Raw genomic sequence first — 20,429 nt, 5'->3', positions numbered from 1 at the left:
TTGAACTCAGAGCTGCAGGACATGTGGATACAGAAGGGTGACTGTATATTTAGTCATTCTATTATTATTGAACATTTGGATTTTTCTACATTTTTTGGTATATAGATATCAAACATTTTGTATATAAATACCAAACATCTTGGTCTATAAGTCCTTAGGACCAATTATCTTAGGATTGATTGATGGAATTAAATACCTAAACTGAACATGTAATATTTTGAGAGAGTTTTGATACATACTGTAATATTTAAAAAATTTTTTTCCTAAACTTTTCTTCTTTTTTTCCTGTGAACTTCAAACATTTTGTCCATTTTTCTTTTGTATCATTAGTGTTTCTTGACTTTTCAGATAGTATCTTAAAGGCACTCTCTGTAATATTTATGGCTTTATTTTCTATTCTCCATTTACTCATTATTCTTTTAAAATTATTATTATTTATTTTAGATGGGGACTCACTGTGTTGCTCAGGCTGGTCTCAAACTCAAGTGATCATTTCACCTCAGCTTCCCAAGTGACTAGGACAGGCTCTTACCCGCTGGCCTGACTTTCCTTTTTATGTGTTACTTTTGTTTATGATTTTGAGACTTGTGAACTCTCTAATATGAAAAAGCTTCAGTTCAACTCTGACCTGATCTAGCTGCCAATCTTTTCTGTTCTTTTATTCGAGAAAAATCTCTAAAACAAAACCCTAGTCATTACCATCTATTATACCTTTCAAAATTTTCCCATTTCCCAAATGACAAAGGCCGGACCTCTTGGCTGTGGTTCTAGGGCTCATTAGGACACAGCCCTCCATCTCCCCTGCTTCCTCCCTTGCCCTTCCTGGCTGGCAGTCTCTGAGCCTTATTTAGACACTTCCTGTGTGTTATGTATGCAGTTCCTTTCATGTTGCAGGTTTTCTACCTTGATCCAAGACTTAGCTTATATATTTCAATTTCTGGAAAAATTTGTCTCAATACCCCAAGCTGGATAAGCTCTTCCTATCAGTTGACAAATAGCATGGAGTGCATATCTGTTTTAATTTATAGTTTATCTACCTACCTACTCACAGTCTATTATATTTATGGGTTTACTTCCACTATGTCTCCATTCACCTGAGAAGCTTTGAGGATTAGGAATGAAGTTTATTCATCTTTATATACCCAGTTCTTATATACTACCTTATATATAGCAGGTATTGACTAAAGTGTTAATCTGGGCTTTTGTATCTCTCATGCTTCTACATTTTAAAGAACATTTTGTACAGGTCTTGGAAAGTGAAGAAGTAGGCCCTAATAATTCACTATCTGAGAAGCTCAAGAGACCAGAAGATCATACCTGGAATGCTATTACATTTTCACTTTTTGTGAGTGAGAAAAAAATGTACTAAGTGAGCAGCAATGTCTATGAAAGGCCAGGTTTTCTACCCCCCTGCCAGGTGAAGAAGTGTATGAGAAAGCAAAGACAAAATGTGCTAAATGCTTTCAAAGGGATGAGGCAAGGCAGTGCTGTAATACAAGGGTTGATGCTGGTAACTATGGAAACAGCGTGGTTAGCAGAGATTAGAATAAATGATAGTGTAGGAAGCTGCCAATCAGGAGTGAGCAGCAAAGACTTCCCCACAGATGAGAGAATTGAGAGAATGGCTCTGCCTTTGGGATCAAGATGCACCTGAGGGAGTAACAATATCCCTCAGTAACTTCCAACATCTGCCCTGCTATCATGTGGATAAAGAGGCACCAGGCAGCATAGATGTTCATCAATATAGAGCAGCCTCCATTGCCTTCAGCAGTATGGTAATCCAACATCATTCAACTAAGCATTTCCAAGATTTGAGCAAAATTAAAAATTAATGCAAACTCTCTGATTCAGAACACTGGCCTACTCAGGTTGGTTACGCTATATCCCTGCTCTGCATCTATGCTGGAGCAAACTGATCAGGCCACAGAAAAATACACAGCTGTGCTTTCTAACTTGAAATGATCACTGCACATTTTAAATGGGTACTCCACCATGTCTAGTCATTAACTCATTCTTTCCTAATATCACAGTTCTCAAAATCTCCAGAAATTATTTCATCCCTTTTCCCTTTTTAACATTCGAACACACCCTCTCTTCAGCAATCTGTAGTTGACCTTCAAACTTTGCTGAGACAGACTTAATCAGATGGAGATGTCCTATCTTCCCTCCAGCAAGGTAGTTGGTTAACTACCTCCATCTGCACCTGTCCTTTCCAATTACCTGAGGAATTTTTTTCAGCTCTGCTTTGCTTTTTCTGTTCATGTTACTTTTTATTGCATCACTATCTCCACCCTTCTCCATGTCACCAGTCCACTCTTCACTAATAGTCATCGTCATACAAATAGATTGCTGTATTTCCCAAATAAGACCCAACTATTGACCGCATATGCCCACTATTGACCACGTGCCCCCTTGGTGTTTCTACTTTTTTTTTCTATTTTTAAACATACTTTCTTTTTAATTGACACGTAGTAATAGTACCTCTTTATGCAGGACAGTGTGCTGTTTCTATCCCTGTACACAATGTGTAATGATCAGATCCACATAATCGGCATATCTACAACCTCAGACAGTTATTATTTCTTTGTGCTGGGAATATTAAAATTCCTTTTGACTACTACTTCAAAATAATTAATTGTTGTCAACTATAGTTATTCTATTGTGCTACAGTACATTAGAAATTTTTCTTCTTATAGAAGTGCACTTATGTACCCCTTGTTCATCTTTTCTCTATTCCCTCTTTCCCCACACCCTTATCAGACTCTAGTAACAACTATTGTGTTCTCTACTTCTTTGAGAGCAACATTTTACTTGTCTTTCTGTGCCTGACTTACTTCCTTTAACATATGTCTGTCAGTTCCATCCTTGTTGCTACAAAGGTCAGAATTTCATTCTTTTTATGGCTGAATAATATTCCACTTTATATGTGCACACACATGTTTATGTGTGTTCTATAAATTTTAGTGGGTTTTTTTTGTTTCTGTGAAAAATATTATTGGAATGGTATTGACTCTATAGATTACTTTGGGTGGTATGGACATTTTAACAACATAGATTCTTCTAATCAGTAGACATGGGTTATGTTTTCTTTTTTCTATGTGTCCTTTTCTGTTTATTTCATTAATGTTTTATAATTTTAATTGTAAAGATCATTCACTTCTTTAGTTTAAATTTATTCAGGGATTTTATTTTGTAGCTAATGGGATTGCTTTTTTATGTCTTTCTTAGCAATTTCATTATTGGTGTATAAAAGGCTACTTATTTATTTATTTATTTTGGTCCTGGGGATTGAACTCAGGGGCACTTGACCACTGAGTCACATCCCCAGCCCTATTTTGTATTTTATTTAGAGACAGGGTCTCACTGAGTTGCTTAGCCTCATGCTGTTCCTCAGGCTGGCTTTGAACTCACGATTCTCCTGCCTCAGCCTTCCGAGATCCTGGGATTACAGGCTTACGCCACCGCCCTCTGCAAGACTACTTATTTTTATGTATTAGTTTTGTATCCTGTAACCTTACTGAATTTGTTCAACAGTTCTAGCAATTTTTTTTGGAGTCTTATACATACAATCATGTTGTTCAAATAAGCATAAATTGACCTCCTTTCCTATTTGGATGCTCTTTATTTTAATTTATTTTTTCTTGTCTAATTGTTCTGGCTAAAACATTCAATACTGTATTGAATACGAGTGATGAGAATGGACATCCTTGTCTTGTTCCTGATGTTAGAGGAAAAATTTCAGTTTTTTTTTTTCCCATTCAGTATCATGTAGTCTGTGGGTTTGTCATATATAACATTATTGATTTTTGAGGTTTTGATTTAATCATGAAGGAATGTTGGATTTTATTAAAAGTTTTTGCTATATTTATTGAGATCATCATAAGATTTTTATCTTTCATTTTGTCCCCTTGCATATGCTGAATCATCCTTGTAGCCCTGAGATTAATCCCAATTAGGAAAAAGCTGTCCTTGTTGAACAAGTTTGGAAGGGTTCCTGCTCTTTATTACTTTGGAATTGTTTGAGAAGAATTGGTATGAGCTCTTCTTTTAAGTTTGGTAAAATTCAGCAACAAAACCATCTGGTTCTGAGCTTTTCTGTTTTTTTTTTTTTTTTCAATACATATTAAATTTTGTTACTAGTTTTTAGTCTATTCAGGTTTCCAGTGTTCTCTTGGTTCCATTTTGGTAGGTTACATGTGTCCAGGGCTTCTAGTTTTTCTAATTTGTTGATGCATCAATGTTCATAATAATCCTTAATGATCTTTTGCACGTCTATAATATCAGTTGTGATGTTCCCTTTTTTATCTATGATTTTGTTTATTTAAGGTTTTTCTTTTTTTTCTGAGTTAGTCTAGCTGAAGGTTTATCAATTTTGTTTATCTTTTCAAAAGTCTGTTCTTTATTTTGTTGATAATTTTAGCCTCTATTTTGTTTATTTCTGCTCTGGTTTTTGTTGTTTCTTTCCTTCTACTAATTTTGAGCTTAATTTTTTTCTTGTTTTTCAAGTTCTTTGGATTGCATTGTTGGGTTTGTTTATTTGAAATCTTTCTATTTTTTAAAATGTAAGTACCTATTGCTGTAAACTTTCTTCTTAGTATTGCTTTTGCTGTATTCCATAGGTTTCAGTATGTTGTGTTTTCATTTGTTTCAATAAATTTTTAAATTTTCACTTTTGATTTCTTCAGTGACCAACTTGGTCATTCAGGGGACTATTTCTTAATTTCCGTGTATTTATACAATCTCTGAAATTTCTCGTTTCATGCCATTGTGCTCAGAGAAGATACATGTTATGATTTCAGTTTTTTAAAATTTTTGAGACTTGTTTTCTGGCCTCGCATATGGTATGTCCTAGAGAAGTTTCCATGTGCCAGTGAGAAAATATGCATTCTACACCTGTTTGATGAAATGACCTATAAATGTTTGTCAGGTTGGTCTGTTGTTTAGCTTAAGTGCTTCTTGGTTGATTTCTGTCTGGATAACCTGTTCATTGATAAAAGCAGAGTGAAGAGTCTAGTACTCCTTTTAGAGCTAATAACATTTGCTTTATACAGTAAGTTGCTCCAGCTTTAAGTGCAGATACATTTACAATTGTTATTTCTTCTTGATGAATTGATCCCTTTATTTATACAGTGATCTCTTTTGTTCTCTTTTACAGTTCTTGATTTAAATCCTATGTAAGTACAGACTGTGAATAAGCACAGTCACTCCTGCGAGCTTTCAGTTTCAATTTGCATTGCTTATCTTTTCCCATCCTTCCACTTTCAATCTTGGTGTGTCTTCACTGGTGAAGTGAGGTTTTTGTAAGTAGGCTTTGGTTAGGTCTAGTTTTTTCTTTTTTTTTTTTTAAATTTTTTATTGTTGGTTGTTCAAAACATTACAAATTTCTTGATATATCATATTTCACACTTTGATTCAAGTGGGTTATGAACTCCCATTTTTACCCCGTATACAGATTGCAGAATCACATCAGTTACACATCCATTGATTTACATATTGCCATACTAGTGTCTGTTGTGTTCTGCTGCCTTTCCTATCCTCTACTATCCCCCCTCCCCTCCCCTCCCCTCCCCTCTTCTCTCTCTACCCCCTCTACTGTCATTCATTTCTCCCCCTTGTATTATTTTTCCCTTTCCCCTCACTTCCTCTTGTATGTACTTTTGTATAACCCTGAGGGTCTCCTTCCATTTCCATGCAATTTCCCTTCTCTCTCCCTTTCCCTCCCACCTCTCATCCCTGTTTAATGTTAATCTTCTTCTCCTGCTCTTCGTCCCTACTCTGTTCTTAGTTACTCTCCTTATATCAAAGAAGACATTTGGCATTTGTTTTTTAGGGATTGGCTAGCTTCACTTAGCATAATCTGCTCTAATGCCATCCATTTCCCTGCAAATTCTATGATTTTGTCATTTTTTAATGCAGAGTAATACTCCATTGTGTATAAATGCCACATTTTTTTTTATCCATTCGTCTATTTAAGGGCATCTAGGTTGGTTCCACAGTCTTGCTATTGTGAATTGTGCTGCTATGAACATCGATGTAGCAGTGTCCCTGTAGCATGCTCTTTTTAGGTCTTTAGGGAATAGACCGAGAAGGGGAATAGCTGGGTCAAATGGTGGCTTCATTCCCAGCTTTCCAAGAAATCTCCATACTGCTTTCCAGATTGGCTGCACCAATTTGCAGTCCCACCAGCAATGTACAAGTGTACCCTTTTCCCCACATCCTCGCCAGCACTTGTTGTTGTTTGACTTCCTAATGGCTGCCAATCTTACTGGAGTGAGATGGTATCTTAGGGTGGTTTTGATTTGCATTTCTCTGACAGCTAGAGATGGTGAGCATTTTTTCATGTACTTGTTGATTGACTGTATGTCCTCCTCTGAGAAGTGTCTGTTCAGGTCCTTGGCCCATTTGTTGATTGGGTTGTTTGTTTTCTTATTGTCTAATTTTTTGAGTTCTTTGTATACTCTGGATATTAGGGCTCTATCTGAAGTGTGAGGAGTAAAGATTTGTTCCCAGGGTGTAGGCTCCCTATTTACCTCTCTTATTGATTCTTTTGCTGAGAAAAAAACTTTTTAGTTTGAGTAAGTCCCATTTGTTGATTCTAGTTATTAACTTTTGTGCTATGGGTGTCCTATTGAGGAATTTGGAGCCAGACCCCACCGACTGTAGATCGTAGCCAACTTTTTCTTCTATCAGACGGCGTGTCTCTGATTTGATATCAAGCTCCTTGATCCATTTTGAATTAACTTTTGTGCATGGTGAGAGAAAGGGATTCAGTTTCATTTTGTTGCATATGGATTTCCAGTTTTCCCAGCACCATTTGTTGAAGATGCTATCCTTCCTCCATTGCATGCTTTTAGCCCCTTTATCAAATATAAGATAGTTGTAGTTTTGTGGATTGGTTTCTGTGTCCTCTATTCTGTACCATTGGTCCACCCGCCTGTTTTGGTACCAGTACCATGCTGTTTTTGTTACTATTGATTGCTCTGTAGTATAGTTTGAGGTCTGGTATCGCTATACCGCCTGATTCACACTTCCTGCTTAGCATTGTTTTTGCTATTCTGGGTCTTTTATTTTTCCATATGAATTTCATGATTGCTTTCTCTATTTCTACAAGAAATGCCGTTGGGATTTTGATTGGCATTGCATTAAACCTATAGAGAACTTTTGGTAATATCGCCATTTTGATGATGTTAGTTCTGCCTATCCATGAACAGGGTATATTTTTCCATCTTCTAAGATCTTCTTCTATTTCTCTCTTTAGGGTTCTGTAGTTTTCATTGTATAAGTCTTTCACCTCTTTTGTTAGGTTGATTCCCAAGTATTTTATTTTATTTTTTGAGGATATTGTGAATGGAGTGGTTGTCCTCATTTCCATTTCAGAGGATTTGTCGCTGATATACAGGAATGCCTTTGATTTATGCGTGTTGATTTTATATCCTGCCACTTTGCTGAATTCATTTGTTAGCTCTAATAGTTTCTTTGTAGACCCTTTTGGGTCTGCTAGGTATAGAATCATGTCATCTGCAAATAGTGATAATTTAAGTTCTTCTTTTCCTATTTTTATGCCTTTAATTTCTTTCGTCTGTCTAATTGCTCTGGCCAGTGTTTCGAGAACTATGTTGAACAGAAGTGGAGAGAGAGGGCATCCCTGTCTTGTTCCAGATTTTAGAGGGAATGCCTTCAATTTTTCTCCATTCAGAATGATGCTAGCCTGAGGCTTAGCATAAATTGCTTTTACAATATTGAGGTATGTTCCTGTTATCCCTAGTTTTTCTAGAGTTTTGAACATAAAGGGATGCTGTACTTTGTCGAATGCTTTTTCCACATCTATCGAGATGATCATATGGTTCTTATTTTTAAGTCTATTGATGTGGTGAATAACATTTATTGATTTCTGTATATTGAAGCAGCCTTGCATCCCAGGGATGAATCCTACTTGATCATGGTGCACAATTTTTTTGATATGTTTTTGTATCTGATTCGCCAGAATTTTATTGAGGATTTTTGCATCTAGGTTCATTAGAGATATTGGTCTGTAGTTTTCTTTCTTTGAAGTGTCTTTGTCTGGTTTAGGTATCAGGGTGATGTTGGCCTCGTAGAATGAATTTGGAAGTTCTCTCTCTTTTTCTATTTCCTGAAGTAGCTTGAAAAGTATTGGACAAAAGTTGAATAAGGAAACTATAGACCTATAGAACTCAATAACACAATTAATAACCTAGACTTTTGTTTGGAAGATCTGTCCAGTGGCTAGAGAGGTGTGTTGAAGTCTCCCATGATTATTGTATGGTGGTCTATTAGACTCTTGAACTTGCGAAGAGTTTGTTTGATGAACATAGCTGCACCATTGTTTGGGGCATATATATTTATGATTGTTATGTCTTGTTGGTGTATGGTTCCCTTAAGCAGTATGTAGTGTCCCTCTTTATCCCTTTTGATTAACTTTGGCTTGAAATCTATTTTATTTGATATGAGTATGGACACTCCTGCTTGTTTTTTTTTTTTTAAAAATCCATTCATCCAGTCTATACCTTTCAATTGGGGAATTGAATTTGTTTATATTCAAAGTTATTATTGGTCAAGTAAAGATGTACTCATGCCATTTTGTTATTTTTTTTTCTGATTGATTTGTATATTCTTTTTCCTTTCTTCCTCTCTTGTTCATCTTTGTGGTTTAGTGGTTTTCTGTATTGTTAGGGTTTGATTCTCTTTCTCTTTTGTATATCTACTCTATCGTTGAGTTAGGTCCTTTTGCATATTTTCATAATGGTAGTTTTCCTCATTTTGCTTTTGAAATGCTTCCTAAAACATTTCTTGTAGAGTTGGTCTGATGGCTGATGAATTCTCTTAACGTTTGCTTCTTTAGGAAATTCCGTTTCTGTTTCATTTTGGAAGACACCCATTTTGCTGGATATGATATTTTGGGTTGGCTTTTTTTTTTTTTTGAGGACTTTGAATATATTATTCCATCCTTTCCTGGTCTGTAAGGCTTCTGTTAAGAAATCTACTGTTAGTTTAATGGGGATTGCCTTATAAGTGGCTTGATCCTTTGCTCTTGCTGTTTTTAGAATTGCCTTATACTTTTGAAAGTTTGACTATCATATGCCTCCAAGATTTCTTTTTTAGTGCTCCAAGGGGCTTTCAATTTTTTGGATCTGAATATCCATATCTTTTTCCAAAATTAAGACAGTTTTCAGCAATTATTTTAGAATACATTTTCTATTCCTCTGGACCACCCATACTGTGAAGGTTAGTCCAATTTATGGTGTCCCATAAGTCTCAATGTCTTTCTTCATTTCTTTTAAAGTTCTTCTGTTATTTCTATTTCTTACCCTTCTCCTCTTCCTCCAAGGTCAGAAACTTGCTATTCTTCCTGATCAATTCAGGCTCTTCACTGTATTTTTTATTTCATTTACTGAGTTCTTACCTTCAGTATTATTGATAGGCTCTTTCTTTGAGCTGTCTTTGCTGAATTTCTCATTCATATCATAAATTATCTTCCTAATTTTATTGCATCATCTATATTTTCTAGTGTATATATTTTTTTCAGTATTTTCTTTCATTGTTTCCTTAAAATCATTGCTTTGGATTATTTGTCAGACAATTTATCAATTTCCTTTTTTTCAGTGTTTGTTGCCAGAGATTTATAGTGTTCCTTTGAAGGTACCTGACTACCTTTTGTTTATGCTGCTTGTCTCTACTTTGGGAATTTTGTATCTGGTGGGTTAATTGCCTCTACCAATTTATAGAGTAGCTTTCATAGTGATAATTTCTTTCTTCTGATAATGTGTCCTAGGTTATTATTTGGATATGTTATATTGGCTTTGGTTCCAGGTTGTTTATTTTAGTATAGTGTTCATGAAGCCTTTTTAGCTGTAATCCATGTTGGTGATGTCTGTGGGTATTTTGGTGGGCTAGGCTGTAGGGGCTATGAATTGCACTGCCAGATGGAATTCAGCTCCTTTGGAAAGGTGGGTTTGCTGGCTGCTCTGTACATAGTACATCTGGCTGCAGGTATGGGGAGGCCATCAATTTCTGTAGCTTATGTCAGAGTGAGGCCAAACTAGTGGGCCCCCTAGGTCTGTGCAGGTCAGTGTGTCTAGTAGTGAGTGGGGGGTGCCTGTCAGTGTCTAAGGACTGCACAAGGAATTTTGTGGGGCCTCCAGGGGCTGACCTACTCCAGGGAGGTTTACCCAGCTGCCTCCTAGTCATCTACTTCTCAAGGCCTAGCAGGCCAAACTTCAGAGAGCAGGCTACTGAATTGCTTCTTAGAGCCATTGGGGGATGAGCAGGGCTGCCCAGATGTTCCCTGGAGGAGGGAAATTTGGTAGGCTAAGCCACTCAAGAAAGGCTACTTGACAGCTTTTCAGAATCTTACGTGGATGGACCTGGCCAGTCAACTGCTTGCCTGGTCCTTCATGGGCCCAAGTGCTCTGGCCAGGCTTAGCTCCATTAATGGGCCATAAGGTAGGTGATCAGGGCTACCTGGCTGCTTCTGGAGCAGACGGCAGATGGGTGGGGCTGCTCGGCTACTTCCTGGGATGGAAGGTGGAAGGGTCATGCCATCTGGCTGTTTTCTGGGGCTTTCTACAGACCATACTACTCAATCTGGGCTGTTCTGGTACTTCCCAGTTCACAGGCTTGGCTGTCCTCCTGGTGGCTCACAGGGCTGGCTCAGTGGAGATTCCAAGAGAAATTGCCTGGTTGCTTCAGGTGGGTGAGGTTTCAAGATGGCTCCATGAAGCAAGAGTGTGGGTGGGGGAGGGCACAGCATGGGCTGAACTCCTTCTCTATGGCAATCCAGCACTGTGGTAACCTGGCATTTCCCCAAACTAAATCTAATGCTTGTAAGAGCCACATGATTCTCCAGTAGTAAATACTTCTGATGGATTGAAGTCCTTCTTGACTCAGGATTGATTTTGGAGATGGAAAGATGGATTCTATGTGCTTAGTTCCCATCCTTCGGAGGCATAGTATATCTCCGTGCTCTGCACCATCTCCGCCACATCCCCACTGCACTCCAACACTCTGCCTCACACTCCAGTGAAACAGCTGCAGTTTTTTTTCTTTTTTCCTTGTTTCGATCCTTCATTGTGGAGGAAGCACATCAGGCTTCCTATTCAGCCATTTTCCAGTCTCTGCTTTTTAGTCTGTTGACCTTCACATCAAAGCGTGTGTGAATCATCCCTGTGTTACCATCTTCACCGTGTGTCCTCCAAACTGCTCATCAAGGCACTATTGGCTTCCTTATTGCCACCTCCAGTGGGCGCTGTTATTTTCTCACCTTACCTGACTTTTCAGCGTTTTTGACACAGTTCAGGGTTCCTTTCTTGAAGCAAGTATCTCCTTTGGCTTCCATGATCACACACTGTTTTTAGTCATTCTTAACTCCCCTGAGACTCTTTTCCCATCCTCTTCCACCACCCCTCTCCTCTTCTTGGATCTTAGTTCTCTATCTGAACCCTCGCTCCAGTGATCTCCTAGACCCTAGAGAGGTTTTTGCTACTTAGCCACATGCTAATTGCTCCCAGCCTTATCTTCTCCACTGATTCTAATCTGACCTGGTATATTGTATAGTTGTGTAACCACTCTCCCTGTTTCTGTTCATCAGAAGAGAACCAGGGTATCTGGTACACTAAGCCTTGTTACTCTAGTTTGAGGCCTTTAGTGTGACTTGTAAGGCCCTGTGCTTCTCTCATTTCAAATTTCTTTCAGTTATTTGAAGACACTAACCTCACTCACTTCTCCAGGGCCTTTGAAAGGTGGTTTCTCTCTGCTTGAGCCACTCTGACCACAGCCTTCAGCGTGGGTGGCTGTGTCTCCTCACTCAGCTCTTTGATCACATTTTACTCCTTCTCACAGTTGTTCTTTAACTAATCAACGGAATTGTGACCTTTTACCTGATTTTTTTTTTTTTTAGGTCATATCATTTGGTTTCATTTTCAACAAGTCACTGACCACTTTATGAAATTAGTTATTCATTAATTTGCTTGCTTGTCTGTCTGTGTCCTCCCCTCAAAGGGAGCACATGCTGAGCAGTGTGACCTAATGTCTCCAGGTCTTGGATGTTCTTCCAGACACACTCTGGGATTGAGTGACTCACCCAAGGAACAACTTGGAACTAAACATCTTTTTTAGTTGTATGAAATGTAATTGACACAAACATCAGTGAGCAACGCTGTTCTCATCTTTTGAGAATTCATTCATACATATAAGTATGTACCTTCTGCATTTTAGATATTTTTCTGGCAGTATACAGATTTTTTTTTCTGGCATTATAGATTTTTTTTTTTTTTTTTTTTTAGTCCTGACCTTTCCACTTTGAAGACTCCCTGGATTTAGGTGGTTGTTAGTTCTCTGACATCTCAAATGCACTTCTCTGTACCTTTTCTAGTTCCACTGTATCTTGGTTAAGGCTTAGTCATCAGAAAAATCCACAGAATTTCGTTTCTTGTGTTTACCTTGGTGATGCCTCATGTTTTGCCATGGTTTTGGTTGCAGTGCTGTGGTTTGGGAAACCATCATTGAAGAAAAATTCTTAGGTGATTCTCTCAGGTATTTTCATGGAAAGATGACAAAGTCTTAACTTGGAACATTTAAAATTTCTCACTATCTATATGTCCGTTTGAAAATAATTTAATATTACCTAAAAACTCAGATGTTTGGAAACTTGAAGAACTTTCTATCACTTGTTCATTTGGAGATTTGGGGGGAACTTTTGTGTTTCCTGCTTAATTCATTGTGGAGGATTTTATAATGATGCTGGTTTTCACATGAAGTCCTGAGGAATCCTCCACACTACATGTCTTCATTGAAAGACACACCATTTAAATCTCCTGGACTTACTTCTACAATAGTTTTTTATCTTTAAAATGTTGCCAGTCAGCTCCTAATGCAGCCTTAGCTGATTTTTTTTTTTTTTTTGTCAAAGGCTATTATTTTTTTAAAGTATGCGTTTGTCTTGCCTTTGGAATTCTATTCAGAGTGCTACAAAAAAAAATTGCTTTAATTACTGTTTTTAAATTTTACCCTAATGTGCCTTAAATGGAAATCCTCCTTTTTCTTTTCTGGGGGATTTTCTGTTTTTGGAACTCCCTGCCACTCCCACGTTGGTATTTTATGTGTCACATGGGCACGTGGGATTTTTTTCCAGGCACCCTTCCTGATACTAAGAAGTGCTCAATATATATTTATTGAATGAATTTTGAATAGAGGCCCACAATATTTGTAAAAAAATGTCTTCGGCATTTTACAAAACTTGTCTGTCAACAATGCAACATTAGATAACATCTAGAATGTGTCCAGGTTACCAACGTTCTATTTTTGGACTAGGGATTGAACCTAGGGGTACTTTATCACTGAAGCACATCACTAGTTCCTTTTGTTTACATTTTGAGCTGGGGTCTTGTTGAGTTGCTGAGGCTGGCCTCAATTTTTGCTCATCCTGCCTCAGCCTCTCAAGTTGCTGGGATTACAAGTGTGTTCCACTGGTCCCAGATCTAACATTCTTAATTTTTAACTAATGTCTCAATTTTGCCATAGGTCTATGCTCAAATTGATGAGGTTTTTTTTTTTTTTTTTTTTGTTTGTTTGTTTAAAGATCCCTTTTTCCATAAAGGTATTTTTATGGAATTATTTGAATCTAATTGTATTGTCTTGACTATGTATTTATACTTAATGGCTCCCCAAAAAACATCTTCTAAACCAATATCTGCTCCTCTCTTGAGACCCAGCCTAATATGTTTTCTCCCCATGTGAATTGCTGAACTAGTTGTTTCTAGAATCAGTGCTTTAATTTATGTAAAAGAGAGTCATCTGCATATCTTAGCTTAAAGGATGAATTTTGCTAGTGTCCTTGGTGAACGTAAACACATTTTTATACTGTGGAAAGTCTAATATTTATATTCATAGTTTTCTTTTCTGGCTGACTGCTCCACAGAATGATTTGTTTTATCAGTTTTTAAAAATATTTTATATAAACTTCATACTAATTTGATTTCTGACAAGATTTTTTACCATATTTTTGCTTGTTTTTTATAAAGAGCAGTATGATGTCTTCTTGCTTTCATCTTTTCTGTGGAATGTTGGGACCTAAATCCAAACTATTAACAGAAGAAGAATCAACAGAGTTGACTAAACAAAACATTTTTGTCTTTTCTTCCCATTTAAATGCTGTCAAAAGTACCCAAAAGATATTGTTTAAAATTCACAGTCAGGCTTGTGAATTGGATCACAAAACTTTGAGGAACACCTTAAAAGTGAAAGAGGTAGTTTGAAAAAGAAACCATGGCTCCCAGTGTTCACTGGAAAGGCCTAGTAGGGAAGCAGAGCTCAGGGTGTGCCCCAGGCTGGGGTGCAGTTTCTAGTAGCAGGGCAGGGGCCATGCAGCAAGTTGTAGAGTCTTTAGCAGGAGTAGACAAGGGTCCCCATCTCCCACCCTTTGGCCCAGACAGTGACAGTGTGTCCATACCAAAGAGGGCTGAGTCAGCATGGCGGCCCCAGGAGCGACAGGAGGTTCCTGTCCAGAATAACCACAGCAGTGCACCAATTAAAACATCTACGCAGCACACCTAGCCCCCCTCCATGGAGTCCACATTCACAGAGAGCCCGAAAGGGGATCTTAAGTAAAAACATGGGTCTATAGGTAAAAATTAACAAAGATTTGAGTGGCACTAACTCTATTTAAAAACAAAAACAAAAACAAAAAATTACTGATTCAATGAAAAATTTTCTGAGTACCCACTACTTTGTCTTTTGGTTTTTATCATTTTCTACAACCTTCCAGTTCGTTCGTTCCTTCCTTCCTTCCTTCCTTCCTTCCTTCCTTCCTTCCTTCCTTCCTTTTTGGTACTGGGGATTGAACCCACAGTGATTAACCACTGAACTACAGCCCAGCCCTTTTTGTATTACTTAGGGCCTGCTACATTGCTAAGGCTGGCTTTGAACTTGCCATCCTCCTGCCTTAGCCTCCCAAGCCACTGGGATTACAGGCAGGTGCTACCACATCCAGTTGCCAGTTTCTTAACCCAAGTACAGTTGGCAGTTCTCTTGAGTGTACATCATTCTTCATATTTCCTTCCTTGAACCTCTGAATTTATCTCTTCTTATCCACTACTATTCTCTCTGCTTTATATCATGTTGATACTTATATACAACTCTACACAGATCCACATATAGGCCCAGTTAAATCAGACACTGATAAACTTTGAGGAGTTTCAGAACATCAAGATTCAACTTCACTCTTACTTTTGAAAGCGCTTGGAACAGCAAAGCAGACTTTTTTTTTTTTTTTTAATGCTAACTTTGGAAGGCTATGGCAAGGCAGCATATTTCAGTATGTGTTACTATTTCAGCATATTTGCCAAGGGATTTTATACATATACTTGTGAAGAATAAATATCTGCAGTGACTAATCTTGTTTTAATTAACACTAGAGAAAAATAACCATAGTTGACACGACAAACTATTTTCAGGTTTTCTTTTTATAACGATGTCAGTTGCCATTGAGCAGAACAGCGTATATTCATCAACTAGATTCCCTCTTCTTTGCCTAAGAATGACACTGGCTGGTTATTCAAAAATTAGATATGCATAATACTCACATTTGGTAGCCATCAAATTTTCAAAAGATTGGGCCCACTGTAATATTTCTTCCAGAGTAAGGCTTTGAAAAAGAAAAAAAAAAGATGCTGATTGGGTTAAATGTTCTTGAGGTTTTTGCTGAATTAAATATAATTATATTACCTCCAAAAAAAAAAAAACCCTGAAATATAATTACACTCCATTTGTGTGTGGTTTTGTATGGAAATGTATCTACTTACATTTTATTTTTATAATAAAAATTTAAAACTTATAAAACTCATAAAAAGCAGGATATTTTTGAAAATATAAGGAAATAAGTATTAAAAAGATAAAGAATCATAGTGATACAATCTTTCTATTCCCCAAAGTAGCCCCAAATGTGGATAAGGCTTGCTGTGCCCCATAAGATAGTTAATTTCTTAAAGAGATTAGTGGGTAAAAAAAAAGATGTAGTTTTAAGGTTCTTGGTACAAACTGCCAAGTTGCTTTCACAGGGTTATGGACTGTATATTTCTGCCATCAGCAACATGCTTATCCATTGTGTCTATTAGAATCTTAAGAGTTCACCCACAAAACCTATGTGCATGTACTTTCATAATAAAATTAGTAATTCTGTACCTATGATTTTCTCAGTCTCTTATTTGCTGATTTTTTTTGGGGGGGGAGTTTGAAGGTTTAATATTAATTACAATATGTCGAGTGACATTTGACTTAAACAGTATAAACAAAGCCATTTGTCATTTAGAAAATATCTGTGAAAGACACTAATTCTAGGGCATCTCTTCTGTTCTTGTTGGGGATCTTCCTGAAGTGAACTGGCAAGAGACTACATTTTCACATGCTGATTTTTAAATTATCCTTCTTTAAAATAGTTAATGTGTTCATTATCATTGGATTTGTGGTACATTCTTGATTTTCCTGCTCCCAACAACTAGATATAATCAAAGATGACTATAGATGGAAGCAAGATCTGTTCACTGGCTGTACTGTTGGGGGCTGTTAGCCCCAAAATTAGCGCTGCAGGAAGAGCTATCAGTATTAGCAGGTTCTTAACACAAAGAAGGAAGATTAATTACAGAGGTTAAAAAAAACTGCTGAGAACATGGAAACAGATTTGGAGCCCTAAAAAGGTCAAATATCTTTTGTTTTCTAAAAATTCAGATGGATCCTGTCAATTTTGGATGGACTGTTTGTATCAGTACTGAAGCTTAACAGTGTACTATGTTAGGATTGCTTTCAAAAAAAATTTTTTTTTTCCCATGAAATTCTACCTGACTCATTGTTCTTTTCTCTTATTAGAACTTTGGAAAGAGTAACCTAAAATAACCTTCTCAATCCAGGGAAATGGAAAGTGCTAGATAAGGTGTATTGCATGCCTATCTGTCCCACTCATTCTCATTATGTAGGAAAGAATAAAATCTACAACCTGAGGGAAGATAGGATCACTGTGTTGGGTCAGTGTAAGATTAGGAGTTGGAAATTGTTGGTAAGAGAATTCCTTTGACTCTAAGAGTCATGAAATTTATAGAGATAGATTATGGTTAGAGTAATTATGCTTGAAGGTAAAGTTGTGAAATCTCTTTCTGTTTGAATATCATTTTTGTTTGTCATGTTTATTTCTATTTCACAAGTTTCACGCTGGCCCAGGAATATTTCATTGGTCTCATCAGAATTATAGAAAACACCTTTGTCCCCTCACCTGCCTGAGTTGCCTGATATAAGTTCTCCAGTTTTGCATCCCCTTCTTTCTTCTGGGCAGATAGGCAGTGTATGGCAATCGCACATGGAACATTTTGAGATGTCATGACATCATGGACAGAGGAATGAAGAGTGTTCAGAGGCTGATAATTCTAGGTTCTAATCCCAGTGCTGTCCTTAATAGTTTCTGGTCTTACTGTATTTAAAAATCTCTAAACCTCAGTTTCATTATCTAGAGAATGGATAATAATGTCTATCATAGTTACCATGAAAATTAAATGAGGTGGTGAATGCAAAGCACTTATCAAGTGACTGTCATCAAGCACTGCCTTCTGTAAACATGAATTTTCTTGTTTTTGACTTTCCCCTTCCCTCATTGTGGGACTACAAGGCAGGTAGCTAAAAATGCAAGCTCTGATGGTGATAGTCCATTGGAATCACCAGGAGAGGAACAGACAGCTGTTCTCAATTGCCTATTAACATCTTTTCTCCTTGGATGCATCTGTGTAGGTCAGCAGCCTCAACAGGTTTAAATTGCTGAGCTTTGGGTCTTCCTGCTGAGCCTCCTCCTAAAGACACAGTGGCTTGCGAGTGTTCTAGGACTTTCCGTACTTCGGCAGAGGTGCCTATAGGCCAGGAGCTGTGACCCTACAGGGAGATGAGCCCAGAGCTGAGGTCTCTACCTGGACTGGGCTAGGCACTCATCATGAACCTCAGAAGGATCTCCAACCTGGGAAGTCTTTGCGGTGAGTACATCCAACTGAATGGCTTCTCACATTTCTCAGGCATTCTTCTTTCTTCTTATTTTAATCCAGTCACTCCTCCAAATGGCTACATTTTTTAGTTATGGCAAAACTTAAAGAGATTGGGAACTTGGTAAGCATTTAATTACCCTTCCAGTCTCATAAATTCTATCTAGGAATGAACTTTTTTCCTTTGGTACAGAGGATTAAACCCAGGAGCACTTAACCACGGAGCCACATCTCCAGCCCTTTTTAATATTTTTATTTAGAGACTGGGTCTGGCTAAATTGCTTAGGGCCTCACTAAATTGCTGAGACTGGCTTTGAACTCATGATCCTCCTGCCTCAGCATCCCAGGTGTGTGCCACCATTCCCAGCAGGAGTGAAGTTTTCTGGCACTTTACAGATGAAGGGTTTGAACTCTGAAAATATTTTGGATCGAAAAATCTCAAACTTTAAAAAACTCATAATAGATGCTAAAAATATTTAACTTGCTGAATTCTCAAGTGTAAACCATGAATAATGAAAACGGAATCTTAGTGTAACACATGATTGCTCTTCTGGTGAAATTACTCATGTATAAATGCAAATTTTACTTTCTGGGCAAAATATATTGAGAACAGTTAAATAAATACACACTACTTATCATGTGACAAAAATACCTTAAATGGCCATAGAATTTAAATGCTACTTACTTTGAAGGGAGTCTCTTGGACTCATTGCTGCACATCTTACAAATCCAGCAATTCCGCCTGCTCATTTTTCTAAAGAAATACAGTATGTATTTGTATCATTTAGTCATTTAAAATAGTTATATGTTAGAGTTAATTTTTAAAGAACACATAAAGCTACAAATGATGAAAAAATAAGATGAATTCTTGAAGTTCAAATACAGTGAGTGGGGTTGTGGAGGGGAAGGAAATGACTCAGCTCTCATGCATATTTTATGTCAGTGCTTAGATTTCTATGTGAGTTTAGAAATTATCTAGCCCACCTATTCATTGAAGAATGGGGTTTTAAAAATGCAAAGTTCTGAGAAATACCTTTTCATTTACAGCCCACTGACAAGGGAATTCACCGACTTCTAAGGTTTCCTTTTTTGGGCAATTTTTATTTTTCAAAAGCTCTCTATATATTGAGCAAAAATTTGCTTTTTTGTAATTAGTCAAATAAAATAGTATAATAGCTAAATGAACAATGAAACTTAGGAATGAATTCTGAGAAGTGTGTTGCCTGTATAGTTTTCTCCATTCTGTACATTGTTAGTTTGATTTAAAAAAAAAATTAGATTGAAGTGCTTGGTCCTGGACACCTTATTATGCCCCAAGCTCTGGCTGCCAGTAGGTGGTCCACACAGATCTTGTTTCTCCTCTTCCTGCCTTAACTGCCAAGCAAGTGAGATGCATGTGATGGGGCTTCAATACAGGAAGTACAGGGGAAGCCAGCAAACACAGGAGAATGCAGCTAGACTTGAGGGTGGTTAGTAGTATCCCAGTGAAGTATTATCTGAGCTGGAATCTGCTGAAGGTGTGGGAAAGTGCTGAGAGAGGAAGGAGGCTACCTGGACAAAGGTCAGGAGGCAACAGTCAGGTCCTACTTGAAGAAAGGAAAAGAATGAAGTTGCCCTATGAATCTAGGGCACGGCAGGGAGAGATCTGAAAGAAATGAACCGAAAAGGTCTTTGGGACCAATAATCATGTTCAAAATGATTACTGCAGCAAGAAAGTGGTGGGAGATGAAGTTGTAAGAAGAGGCTGAGGCCAAGAATATTAGGCCATGCAGGCCTTAGATTTTATATTTAGAAGTTGGAAAATCATTGAAAGGTTTTACATTTCAGAGGAGACAGGTTAACATTTGCAGTCAGTTTTGTGACTAGCATGAAGTGCCCTGTAGCAAGAGTGGAAATCAGGGAGGAGAGTTGGCAGGCAACTGCAGGAGTCCAGATGAGGGGTGAGTGGGGGGTGGCAGTGGAGAATGGAGGGAGGGGGGTAGATTTTAGAGAATTTGAAGGAAAAACTGCTAGTACCTCGTTAATACATTGGACATGGAAAGTGAGAAAAAGAAAGTGAATAAGTTCAGGTGAGAGTTTAGATTTCAGGCAGTTTTCATAAATGTGTAAGAAACCAGAAATATGATAAGATGTCCAGGAAGAGTGTGAACTGAGGAAAGAATGCAGCTCCAGATGAGTGACTGAAGAACACAAACATTTAAGAGAAAGACTGTGAAATAGGAGCTCGTAGGACAAAAACCAAAACGATATGCTCTCATAGAAACCAAAGAAATGTGCTTGTCAGAAAGGACTGTGGCCAATTGAGAGTTAAAAGCTGGGGAGAGACTGAGAACCAAGAATTGAAAGATGTTGTCAAGAAGGCATTAATGAGCGTGGGGAAGACAGTTTTCAGTGGAACAGGGA

At 37.6% G+C, this 20,429-nt stretch overlaps 1 protein-coding gene and 1 long non-coding RNA gene across 2 annotated transcripts in view; one reads left to right on the top strand and one right to left on the bottom strand.

Moving 5' to 3' along the window:
- Positions 1 to 20,429, top strand: part of LOC124081362 (uncharacterized) — a 43,882-nt gene that overhangs the window by 7,482 nt on the left and 15,971 nt on the right. Inside the window, exon 4 of the long non-coding RNA XR_009225240.1 lies at positions 17,785 to 18,020. This is a non-coding gene — a long non-coding RNA (uncharacterized LOC124081362). The remainder of the gene's footprint in view (positions 1 to 17,784; positions 18,021 to 20,429) is intronic.
- Rgs13 (regulator of G protein signaling 13) overlaps positions 1 to 20,429 on the bottom strand; it is a 34,758-nt gene that overhangs the window by 9,411 nt on the left and 4,918 nt on the right. Inside the window, exons 4-5 of the mRNA XM_046427566.2 lie at positions 18,712 to 18,780; positions 15,597 to 15,658 (exon numbers count right to left, since the gene is read on the bottom strand). Coding sequence (XP_046283522.1) covers positions 15,597 to 15,658; positions 18,712 to 18,776 — 127 coding nt within the window. The 5' untranslated portion in view covers positions 18,777 to 18,780. The remainder of the gene's footprint in view (positions 1 to 15,596; positions 15,659 to 18,711; positions 18,781 to 20,429) is intronic.

The sequence above is a fragment of the Marmota monax genome, unplaced genomic scaffold (assembly GCF_021218885.2).
Source record: "Marmota monax isolate L192 unplaced genomic scaffold, Marmota_monax_Labrador192_F-V1.1 WCK01_AAM20220418_F8-fsc00202, whole genome shotgun sequence".
Taxonomy (NCBI): Eukaryota; Metazoa; Chordata; class Mammalia; order Rodentia; family Sciuridae; genus Marmota; species Marmota monax.
The sequence above is the reverse complement of the archived record's forward strand: the minus strand, read 5'-3'. Positions and strand labels throughout refer to the sequence as shown.